Source organism: Gallus gallus, chromosome 3 (assembly GCF_016699485.2).
Source record: "Gallus gallus isolate bGalGal1 chromosome 3, bGalGal1.mat.broiler.GRCg7b, whole genome shotgun sequence".
In the NCBI taxonomy this organism is placed as follows: domain Eukaryota; kingdom Metazoa; phylum Chordata; class Aves; order Galliformes; family Phasianidae; genus Gallus; species Gallus gallus.
Genome location: NC_052534.1, coordinates 15,914,638 through 15,926,973, shown reverse-complemented (window position 1 = coordinate 15,926,973; position 12,336 = coordinate 15,914,638). Strand labels below are relative to the sequence as shown.

Here is a 12,336-nt window from a genome sequence, read left to right as displayed (position 1 = left end):
GTGTCACTTAAGGGGATGCTGTCTCTGCTGAGTCAGAAAGCCGCCCATTGATTTATGACCACCTGCTGGTTGGAGGAAGCTTTCCTCGAGCCACAGCATTCAGGGCCTAAAGAGGTTTTTCAGATCACCTACTCTGGCTGTCCATATATTACCACGTGTTCAGGCTGTCACTTGTTCCCTTGGGACCCTGAGCTGTTTTTGACTAGAAGGAAAGCTCCTAGAAACTGATCCACTGGGACAAGTGATCCTACATTCATTGGAAATTGAAGCTCAGAGCCATTGGTTCTAGCTGTGTCTCTCTATTGGACCAATATCACTCTGGGCCTGGTGTTTCTTTTATTCCATAGAGTAGTGTTGCACAGATGAAAAATAACAGTCAGGTAACTCATTGGCCATTTTAGTAAATGATTCATATAAAATGAGATAAGGCTGATAGGCAGTCTGTTGGGCAGGCTTGCATGCACATGCAGTGTGTGCAGTGGCTCGAGTGAGACCTTGCAGGGCTGTCTCCTAGGTTATTAGCATCAAGCAGTGTCTTGAAAGAATCTCAAGCTTGTCATAGGGCTTAAGGCTTCATTTGTATGTTAATAACATGACTGATGTTGGTATTGTTCTGTTCAGTTGAGAATAAATTGACTTTTGAGTACAAATAACTAATGATGATTTTTGGCAGAGTTTAAATGTCCAAGTGTTGATTACTGCAGCTATCCTGGGCTTTGAGTCACTCAGTGACCTGATAGTCTGGAGTAAACAGAGAGGAATCTTAAGAATTGAAAAGAGAAGTGCTTGCTAGGATAAGAAAGCCAGGCTTTGGGGGTTTTAGTCTGGGAGGAGATGGCTGAAACATCCTTGATTACTGTGTATTCTGGAGGTTGGAGGCAGCCCTGCTTGGACCCTGCAAACAGTGAGTGGCACAAGGGAGATGGCTGTGGGTGGGATGTCTTTTCCAATTTGTTGTTATCTGGGAGAGGAGGGCTGGGGATAGAGTTTGAGTTCTTGCAGTCTTATGGTGTTAATAGAGGTCCACAACAAAAGCCAACAAGATGGCTTTGCTGTTTTTTGGACTCAGCTGTGCCGTACCTGCTACCAGAGCATTCTACTCAGAGTCAAGCAAAGAAAAAACATTTCCTTCCAAGGTCATCTGCATGATGCTGCCAGTTTTTCGGGCTTGATGGTGTTGGAGGATGTTGGGACTTCAAGTGCATAAAAGTGTAAGCATGGTTTAAGACAGGTCAGAGAGAAACTTCATTAACTGTGATCACAGTGAGAAGATGCCCTGGCAGCATTTTTCCCTCTACTCCCCTGTTCTCTGCCGAGGGATTGTGCAGACCCTGCTTAATACAGATTCAAAGAGGTGAAGAAAAATTCATGCTAACGTTAACACAGCCAAGTGTGCATTCTTTGAGGGAACGGGCTCTAGGCTACCACTTATATGTTAAAGAAAGCCAAGTGTCCATGCCTGAGAGAGATGACTCCTTTCAATTGCCACCATTATTTTACCACCCCAATGACAACTAGGTTTTGTTCAAAGAAAATCTCCAGTTAACTTAATGCAGTCCTGCACGTCTTCTGATCTTTGGTAGAAAAGGGAGAACCAGAAAATGCCATCAAAAGGTACCTCAGCTCTGAGATGTTTCTGGGAACAAGAGACTCACTTTTCTGGGAAGGTAGATACACAGCTTTGTAAAATCAAGAACACTTCTAAAAGATTTAAGTTTCCCTTCTCACCAAAGGCCAATCCTACAGTTATTCACTTTAAAGATACCAGTTAGCCGTAATAGCGGTGGATTTGAGCCAGGTGCTAAGAACTAACCCCTGCTCAGGTGTTTTATTGTCTCTAGCATAGAGCCTGTTGATTTATAGGAGCACAGCTAGAAGGAGACCAGCTCTTAATGAGGTGCCTTAGAGCTGAGTTACTTAGCAGGGTCACATGGATTGTGAGTGAGTGCACAGCCTTCAGGTAATTAAGAGCAGGTGATTTGGTCAGAATTTTGTGCTGAACTCTCAGGCATAGGTATTTTTGCTCAGTTGTGTGGGAATAAATGATTTCATGTCTCTCTTCTGTCACATCACAGCTGGGCACTATAAGCAGTACTAATAAGGATCTCTGTTGTCTTGTAGCATCCATGATAAATCTCCACCAAGTAAAATTCAGTTAGGCTTTATTTTGCTTTTAACCTTTTGAATGTTTTCAAACACAGTAGGTGATTTATGTATTTAAAAAAACATGTGACTGATTTACCTGTGTTTGCTTCCGTAGTATATTCAGATTTGGGAATGGCTGTAGAGGTACCTTTTTGATATGGCTCCTGAAGGGAACAGAATAAAAGGAGGCAGCTAGTGGAGTTTAAGAATGCTGATTCCTGGTGCTGTATTGCACCTGCAAGTGTATGCTGGGAGAGTGTTGGTGTTGCATAGTGAGATGGCAGGGAAGACTTAGAGCAGTGCTCCAACCTGTGCAGGCAGCCTGCCTAGAGAAGTGGTAGTTGCCAACAGGAGATGTTTAAAAGATGTGTGGACTTGGTGATGGTTGGACATGGTGATCTTAAAGGTCTTTTCCAATCTAAATGATTACATGAAATGGTGGTAGGTGTCATGAACACTTTGTGTCTTACTGTTTTCACTTCTTAATAAGCCACTCTCGGGCCTCTCTGATGAATTTTGTTTAACCTGCAGGTGGCCTTCATAGCTCTGAGGATCTTCAGCACACCGCTGCATCAGGCCGGTAAGATGAATCTTCTTGTTTTCTTCCTAATGATTGACCAAGCTCAGGTTTGCTAGAAAAAAACCTTTATTTGTCCTACTTCCGATCCTAAATTTAGTCTAACGGTTCTTTAGAAATACATTACATAGAGGAAAATCAATGAAAATACTGGAGCAATGGGTTTATTATATAGAAATAGGCTGCTCTTCTATTTCTTTCCATGTTTTTCTATGGAATGAACGTTGTTTTTTCTGGAAATTAAATATAGTGATGTGCACTGAATGCTGACATAGATTTCGCTAATGTAAGAATGCTATAGACAGATCTTCAGGAATTCTGTAGGGGTTCAGTATGTATCTTGAACTGTCAAATATATTGAAAATATTGCAGACCAATCAAAGAAATGTTAAGCACACTTTGTATTTCTGCAAGTATTTTAAAGGATGAGGATTCAGAAATGTTTGAAAGGAGAGCATCCAGCTTTGGACAGTGTGGGATGCCTGCTCAAGCTTGAATCTGTCCTTTGAAGATCCTTGTGTTTCCTGAAAATGCTCTTATCCGGACCATGCTTTGATCTCTGTGCCTCACAGTTTCTCAGGAATGACTGAGATATTATTAGCTGTTGAGATAAGAAACCCAGCTAATTTCTACAGTGCTATCGTGCTTCATCTCTGCTATCTTAATCAGCACCATTCAGCTAAATATAGCAGCAGGGGTGCCCAACTTGAGGGATTTAACAACCAGTGCACCTGAGAACATTACAGAAGAGCAGTCCTACCCTAGGTTATGTTAGCAAACCTGGAAGGTTGGGGAGGATGGGGTTAAGGCTGGGGAAGTACCTGGCTGAGGATGCATTAGGAAGAGAGGTGCCTCTCCTCTCCCAAGGAGTGGGAGTCTGATTCAAGCCCCTGGGAGAGAGAGCTTCTTCTCTGCGGCCTGGTAGGGAGGGTAAGGTCTGCTCTGTTATTTCAGCATGCAGGTGAAGCCCTGCTCAAGCTCAGAGGGGGATGAGCAGCCTTGAAGAGGATGTTACATTCCCATTCCAGCACTGTATCCAACTAACCCACCCCAGCCCTATGGGGCAAGCTGGAGAGGGAGAGAAGAACTGCAGGCTTGCTGCTTTTCTTTCTGATGGGTTTCAACTCTAAGACATCTTTGTGTGCTGCAGCCAGTGTGTCAACCATACAGCATCCCTGCAGGCAGTGTCTCTCTCAAGAGCCTGTTTTCCTGCTATGCAAAGGGAGAATTGCCTAGACTGAGCTCCATACATTTGTAGCAGCCTAGTCCAGAGGCTGGATGTTGCAGACTCTGCCTTGTTTTCACTCTGTGTTCTGTGCTATAATTTGTACTAAAACTGAGCCTAGGCAGCTGCTAAATCCACATATAGTTGACTAAAAACAAGCTGAAAGGTCTTTAGTAAGCCTAATTATACTGCAGAGACAGTGCTATCAATGCAGTAATATTATGTGCATGCTAGATTTGTTCTCTTATGCTAGTGAGACAACTCAGACCCCTAATGCTTTCACTTAGCAAGTAACTAAGCTGCTTGTGTATCATGCAGCCAGGCCTGATTAAAGGCTCTTCTCTACTTGTCCCCAGAAGGGCATAAATAAAAGTAAATTTAGACACATTCCTTGCTTAGATACATGTCTTCGTGGAGATGCAGATTGTAGGATTTTTTTTTTTCTCCTTTAAGCCCCAGTGATTTTATTTTTCAGCTTCAACTGAAACAATCGTCAGGATTTTAATGGGGAATATAGTGGTAGTGACGCTGTGAGTGGGCTTTGAGGGATCTATGGATCTGCTAGATACTGGGACCTAGGAACTCAGGGTTGATCTGCTAATGACTGTGGCCTCCAGGTGCTTCTCCAGGGGAATGCCAAGACTCTACACATCCCACAGCCATTCATCTGGTACCCAAATGTTTGCTGGCAAAGGTACAGAGAATTGCCCACTAAACAGGAATGACTGAGTAGAGAGCATCTACCAGCTATCTGGACCAAGGTGAAGGCTTGACTCTGTGCTGACCAGAAGCCCAGTGCTCCAGAGAAACTGTCAGTGGGCACACCAGCGCCTCACTCTTCTAAAGCATTGCTTGCCAATGGATTGCAAAGGGATATCAGTTCCTGAATCTTTAGATGTCCTAGTATGTGCTTTAGTACCATTGAAGAGGGACGGTAGTACTGTAAAATAGTCAGAGGTTGAAGTAAATAGGATCCTCTTGGCTCGGCTCTCCCCAGTGAACCTTCTTACCCCATCTGGGCAGTGAGGCACAGTCCATGCTGTCCTCTGTCTTAGAGGAGAAGCACCTCCTGCACCTCTAGTTGATGTCTCATCCTTGGCAAGGGTTCCCTCCCTCAAGGAGCAGTGCAGGCAGAGCAAGGGCAGGCTGTGGTGTGCAGGAGTAGGGAGCTTTCTAACAGCAGTTCAGGAAGCTCACGTTGGCAAAATCAGCTCTTGAGGAAAAGTGGAACTGCAATTTTAAGTGCCCTAAGAGACTTTTAAAAGCACAGGTTGTGTTTTCACATCCAAAGCTGTTAATGTTTTGATAATCTCCAGATTAATTGAAGGATGTTTCTGTCTGATTTAATTTGCTTATTGCTCTGCTGCCAAATCACGTATTTCAGATATGAGTGGATGCTTTTGATCCTAATTATTGATAAGTAAGTGTGAACCGTAATGGTGCTTAACCCATACCTCAGAGGATGAGCTTGCTTTTAATCATCAGACTTTGAGCATGAATGCAAATGGGGATAGTGCATTATTTTAGTGTTAGGAAAGCAGAGTTCTTAGGGGATGTATCCTGTCCAAGGTTTGTGACTAAAGCTGCCTTCAGCATTATCATAGAATCATTAAAGTTGAAAGGACCACTGAGATCACCATGACCAACCATGAATCCATCCCCTTCATGCCCGCTAACCATGTTCCTCAGTGCCACATCTACCCTTTTCTTGAATCCCCTAGGGATGGTACCACCACCTCCTGGGGCAGCCTGTGCCAGTGCATCACTTCTCTTTCTGAGAAATCTTTCCTACTATGCAGCCTGAACCTCCCCAGTGCAACTTGAGGTCATTCTCTCTCATCCTATCACTGTTTCCTTGGAGAAGAGGCCAACCCCTACCTCAACACGACCTCCTTTCAGGCGGTAGTAGAGGCTGATAAGGTCTCCCCTGAGCCTTCTCTTCTCCAGTCTGAACCATCCAAATTCCAGAAAATGCTTTCCAGAAGACTTGGCAACATTGCCTGGGACTGATACAACTCACCAATTCTGTTAGAACAACCCCAGAACACTGCTTGTTCCCATCCCAGCCACCTGCTCCTTGGTGCTCACTTCTGCACAGGTGCTTAGCATGAGTCTGGCAAACCTCTGATGTTGTGCAATGAGATTTCTCATCAGTGTCACAAGTCATTTGAGTTCTAATTTCATTTCAATTTCTGGCTGCAGCCCTCCTGTCTCAAATCCAGCTGATGGTAAGTAAGAAGCATGTTTGATTTCCTGATTGATGTGATCTGAGAAGGGTTAAAAAACAAACAAACCACAAAACAGGTGCTTATGTTTGGCACTTAACATATTCATACAAAACTATCCTTCTAGGCACTCTTCCAGAATGTAGATAATTTCTTAACAAGAATTTTGTCGCTTCACAGTGAGCTGTGTGAGCCTTGCATGTATCAGAATACATAATACTCATTTCAACTGCAGGGCATCATGGCAATATGGAATATTAAAAATAATAATAAAAGAATCCTGGATTTAAAAATAGCAATTTCTGCAACATCAAGAGTTTAAATGCTGGAAGAAGACCACATCTTGCTCCCCATTGAACTCCATTGCTCCAACTATCTTCCAATTTTTCCAATGTGATGGAAAACATTTTACAAACCAATGGAAGTAGAAATAGTGGGCATTCCAGTCTAGTTGTGTAATAGGGATAAATGATGGAGAAGCAGAAATTCTGTGGAATTTGTGCATAAGAATTAGGCTTGGACCCTGTAAGGGAACTGTTGTGTGAGTCTGAACTGATGATTGAGCACCTGGTGAAGGGGGTGATTGGCCCAGGAACATCATCTCCAGCTGGGTGAGTCAACTTTTTCCTATATATGATATTGGTATTCCCAATGGTAGTTTGCCTGGTACTGCAAACAACTTGTCAGAAGCAGTTCTGCTGCTTTCTAGGATGAACAAATCCTTCCTCATGTTTGGTGGAATTGTGTGAGATAGCTGAAGATGAAAACTGATGTTTCCAGCCAGAACTAAGTGCCTGCCCCCTTGCAATAGTTAAAAAGGGCAAACGAACTTTGGTTAAATGTGGAAGCAGGCTTTTACAGAGTACAGGAGCAGTCTGACTTCTGGTCTAAAGCTCTGGATAAGGGAATTGATTACTTATGTGCTATCGTTATTATTCCCTCACCTCCTAAAATACAACATACCTCTCCAAGTAGGACCACGTAGGCTTTGGATGCCATCTGCTAGACTAGAGGATCACTGCATGGAGCCACTGTCTGGAGGAGGAAAATGATGGACAAGAGGAGATTGTGTGCCTCAGCCATAGTTCTTCCTAGGTCAAGCATCGCAGCCCAGGGTTGATGCTGCTGTGCCTCATGGTGCTTTGTGGCTCTGTGAACATTAAAATCATTAGGTGCCTTGTTGGTTTCAGTGAGGGTGGCTGGGAAAAGAGACCAAGGAGATGCAGCAGGAGGTTAGAGGAGTAAGCAATATGCTGGTCTACCTTGAACTTTCTTGATTTCCCAGTATCTCTGAAGAGGCTCTGTCTGGAGATAGATCTGGAGCCCAGCCTATCTCTCTCCCAGGCACATATCCTCTCCTTTTCTGGGGGAGGAAACAAAAGACATTGTTCTCTAATAATGGGTAAAATTCTAATTATGCCCAGTGTGGCTGAGGAGAGCATTGCCCCAGTTACAGCTATGGCAAAAGGGCCTCTGGCTTTTCAGTTGTTTCTGCAAAGAAGGGGGAGGTGCTCCAGTAATTTAGGGGAAATTTTTCAGAACTGAATTTTCAGTGAAAATCTGAAAGTTTTCAGAAGCCTTTACTAGTTTAAGAGAACACAAAAGAAAATGCTGTCTTGATGAAAACCTCTAGTTAATCTCTGCTATCCAGAAATGCTTTTAATTGGGATGACCGGGGAAAACTGGACAGCAACAATCTGGGGATAGATTCCATCTACGGGTTCCTTCTATCTGTTCTGTGAAAGCACTCTGTAACCTCCCAGCTGATGTGTTGGTTGGTGTCGGGTTTGTTTGTTTTTTTTTTTCCTTTTCTAAATATGCTTCTGGAAGGAACGTCTGATGCAGCAGTTCTTGATTGTGTGTCCTGATTGCAGAGCTGTCATTCTGAGTCTGCTTGGCAGCATGACAAGATCAATACCATGGAGAGGTGTAAGTGGGTATTTCACTGCTCTCCCTCCTTGAATAAAGTGATTGATTGTTCTATAATTTACACGCTAGGTGAAGGACAGCTGAGTCAGGTACCCACAGGTACCCATGCCAGCACATTGCTAGAAGCAAGCCTTGTGCTTTCCAGCAGCGGCCTGGAGGAGCTATGAGGATTAATAGGCTGGTGTAAATTAGCACAGCTCTCCAGTGCTAGCAATACTACGAGACTGGCTTCTTAAAGAAATAAGATTTGCTTGATCATTGTCTGTCTGGTCTGTCTTCCACTCCCAATAATTCTTGACTCCAGTGGACAAGCCTGATCAATCTGACAAATGAGCAGAGTTCCCCAAATTAATGAATTTCCTACCACGAATTGGGAAAATTACTAGCCAAGAAGAGTCATGATGGACTCAGCAGTTTGGTGCTGGTTTAGTCAGTTGGTAGTTAGTCCAGATCAGGAACAAGTGTCCTGGGAGGCATGGGGAAAAGCTGAGAGTACTGCAGTGGGGAAGAATAGTAAAGAAAAGGTTTAAAGATGCGAATGTGCTGAAATTAATTTTACTGTGTGGCAAATGGGCTTGTTGATGAACTATATAAGGAAGGAGAAGTCTGTATACAAAGGTTTATTGCTTTTTCTGTTGTTGCAGTGTCTGAGTATTTTCCAGTCTTCTGTGAAGTTGTACAGGTAGCCTCCATCATGTGTGACTTGTTTTTCTTTCAAGTAGGCTCTTTCCACCTGCTCTCTTGGGATGGACTGCTGTCCCTAGAGTGCTAGCTATACCAAGCTTATGTCCACGTTGGGTGGCCTGGTGTCTGCAAGGGCAGCCCTGAAACATAGGTTGGCACCTTCAGCTTGGTGCATTGCTTTGGTGATGGCTGAAGCCTGGCTTGTTCAGGAGCTGATTTGTTTGTCCAACTTGAGTGGATCTTCTACTTTGCAACTGGCAGGTCACAGCAACACATGTGTGGTGCCACCAGAGATAGAGCCACAGTAGAAAGCTGATCCTTATAGAAGCAACCCTGTGCAATTGCTTTTGTTGTAACCATCCTTGCTCCTTCATTACACATCCAAATTCTGTTAAAATGAACTTGTGCTGAAGATGCATACCCTGGGTGGGGAAAATATACTGCAAAGGCAGTCTGGCAATGTCTGTGAAAATCAGTGAAGCCTTACTGGGAGGAAGGTGTAGATGTCATTCCAGCTGTGTGAAGGGCTCTATGCCAATCTCCTTACAGCACAGATGGATTTCTTATGTACCAAAAGGTCCCTCTGCCCTTCTCATTTGCTCCTAAAAAGAGATGCCTGTAAACACCTGTTAGGCACTCTTCATCAGCAGTGAACATGAGATTGGGCCCATGTGGTTTAAATGACCACACAGTCACTGTGAGTTGCAGAGAAGCCAAACATGCTGCAAGATGCTCTGATGCAAATGCAGCAGCTGCTTGCTGCACGGGGTCTTGGCACAGCCATCTTTGCAGTCCCTAGTAGGTGTATGCATGTGTATGACTAAGAAGTATGTTGAGCTGCTCTGAGCTGAACTCTGCCTGATTACCTGATGTAAAGTTGATCATAGGCAAAAGGGCAGAGGGAATTTGCCCAGCTGTAGGTGCTTTACTACTCAGGGCCTCTACCTGGATGGAACTGGAGGAGACTGTGAAGACATTAGTAAGCTCATGAGGGCAACTCCTCTGCCAGCTGTAAGTATGGAGAATCCTTCCCCAGCAGGAGATACTCCGTAGGGAAAAGATAGATTCAGGAGCACATGATAACATGGAGATATGCCTGAGTGGCCACGTAGAAGACAAAGAACACATAGCGACTGGGGAATTGCAGATGGAAAGGAAAAGTTAGGCACAAAGTACAGTGACAAGTCTGCTGCACAAACCCTGGCCACTTCTGTCTCTTTATTGCTGTGCGATGCAGCAGGATTTTGCTAGCCTTGGGTGGAGTTGAAGGATGAATCATATGTAAAGTATGATCAGGTTTTGAATTAAAAGGTTAAGCTTCAGCTGGCCTGCTGTGAGGACTGGTACAGGGGGAGATGCAGTGAGTCCTTTAGCTTGTGTGCATGCAGATCAGCATCATGCATAGCTGTGGTTCGTGCGTTGGCCCAGCTCCTTACCACGTTGTCTCTACAGATGCTTTGTTCTGAGTCTGTTGGTCCTCTGAGACAGGAGATGAGGGAAAGGAAACCCATCTCTTCCCCCTACTTTAGCAAGGCCTGTGCCTAAAACTCCCTGCCAGCTTATAGAAATTTCAGCCTTAGCCACTCATGTCAAAGCATATAGAGCACAACACCAAAAGCTGGGGATTCATGTTTGTTAATGTCTTAGGTGTTCTGTGAAGAAACTTCAAGGGTTTGGTCAGAAGGACTTCTGCAACGCCCTTATAATTTGGTTATTGAATGGATATGTATTACGGAGCAAAAATGCAGGCAGATGACACTACTTTGGTTTGGTAGAGAAGGACTAACATCAAAGATGTCCAACTTCAGATTGGACACTGGATACATATTTTCCATAATGTTGGAGTAAAGATCCCTCTTCAGCTCTTGATGTTTTTGAATTATAACTGAATCTCTGCATGCACCCTTATGCAGAAATATCCCTTTCCAAGCAGAGTGCTGGAGATGTGGGGTCTCTGATCCTAACGGTCTGTGTGTTGAGTGGGGTTGCTAGCACAAGCTGTGACTGCTAGTTCAGGCTCTGTTACCCTGAGGTTTGGCTTGAATCTCAAGCTCCAGAACATCTGATTACTCACATTCACAGTACGGATGCTTTTGCTTTAGAGGATTAAGCGAAATGTCATGTCTAGAAGCTGAAGGGAGGGAGTGTTGCATGTCTCTGTAAGCCATCAATCACTCGAGGCTTGTTGCCAGAGTGGGTGGGTGTGGTATATTAGCACCGACAGGGAACCCTGAGATGCTTTTTGTGCCCAGCTAATCACCACCTTACACTTGCTCTTAAGGCTATTGTTGCATAAGTCCCACAATGCTCAGACTGATTTTTAAATGGAGCTGCTGGAGGTGACACATGGGGGACCAAGTTCCTTTAAAATCATTGCTGCCATTATGACAGAGAGGCTGCTTTCAGTCTGAATGCATCCCTCTCATTCTGAATGATTACAGTATTTGTTCCAGAGCATTAGAGCCAAAGGTGTAATTACTGCCTCCTTTTTTCTTACTTGGGGTGGGCTGGGAAAGGAGAGCATGTTGGCTTAGCCAGGACACTTTCTGTGCCTCTCAGTCTGGATGACTTTCTAGTGACCCTCTTCAGCTTAAGTCATGTCTCCCAGTTGCTCTGTGGCAAAGCTTCTCAGAGGATAACTAAATTTACCTTGGTGTTTCAAAGCACTGAGCTCAAGCTGGCTTCTTCAGCCAGGCTGTGCTTTTGATAGGGAGAATTGCCTTCAAGCTGCCTCGTGTAGCGCTGAGGAGTGCGGCATTTTTCTCAAAGTGGGGATATAGAATTATACACAAAATCAAAGAGCTGAGTGCAGCTGATTTTCAAAAGACTGCTCTCAGTGGTGCAGGAAGCTTTCTTGTTTCACGCAGTGAATGCAGCAATAGTGATTGTTGGTTTTCTTTTTTCATATTATGCGCTGTGGGTTATCTTTACTGTTCTCCATTACTTACTAATTCTCCTGAGTTATTTTCCTCCCTGTTTTCATCCACTGAAGATGGGTTGCTTGGAGAAGAAGCAATCTCCCTAACTGTATTGCCATTGCTAACCTGCTGCAACTCTTGCCAAGCAGGAAGTGAATGATGTTTTGGAGGTTGCAGAGGAGAGAGAAATCCCATGCGCACTCAATCGGTGCTGTTGCAGTGAAGTACCATGCTGTTGTCTGAGCACAACCAGTACTTTTCTTTCCTCTCCTCTCTAACGCTGCCACCTCAATTCTTTGCTCTTTGTTTCAGAGGCCCCTAGGTTCTCGGGTTCTCTGCTTCTCAGTTCTCCTCTCCTGCCTTCCTGCTGCTTTGTAGTTGCTCCCCTGGCATCTAGTATGGGGGATATTTCTGTTCCTTCTTTCCTGTACCCTTTAGCTGCTTCTCCTTTATTCCACACACGCTTCCAGCCTTTCTCATATAATATACATGCTAATTCCAATTGGCTCTTGCATCACATCCCTCCACAAGGATTTCCAAAGATACTTCAGTGACTTCATCAAAGCGCTCCAGTGAACATTCAGTCACAGCAGCTACAGGAAAAAAATGTTTCTCAATCTGGGGTTCTTGCTG

At 44.2% G+C, this 12,336-nt stretch overlaps 1 protein-coding gene across 9 annotated transcripts in view; it reads left to right on the top strand.

The window, feature by feature from the left end:
• The window catches only part of LOC107052874, a 105,536-nt gene that overhangs the window by 81,314 nt on the left and 11,886 nt on the right, over positions 1-12,336 (top strand). For 3 of the 9 annotated variants that reach the window (XR_006938952.1, XR_006938956.1, XR_006938951.1), the window contains exons 1-2: positions 1,885-1,960; positions 2,677-2,725. Coding sequence is in view for 1 of the 9 variants with exons in the window: in XM_046939562.1 (XP_046795518.1) it covers positions 2,677-2,725; positions 3,677-3,725 (98 nt within the window). In the remaining 8 variants the exon portion in view is untranslated. Of the gene's footprint in view, positions 1-1,884; positions 1,961-2,157; positions 2,201-2,676; positions 2,726-3,676; positions 5,577-12,336 lie in introns of those variants that run through there. The other 6 variants (XR_006938957.1, XR_006938955.1, XR_006938953.1 and 3 more) reach the window with 5 other exon arrangements.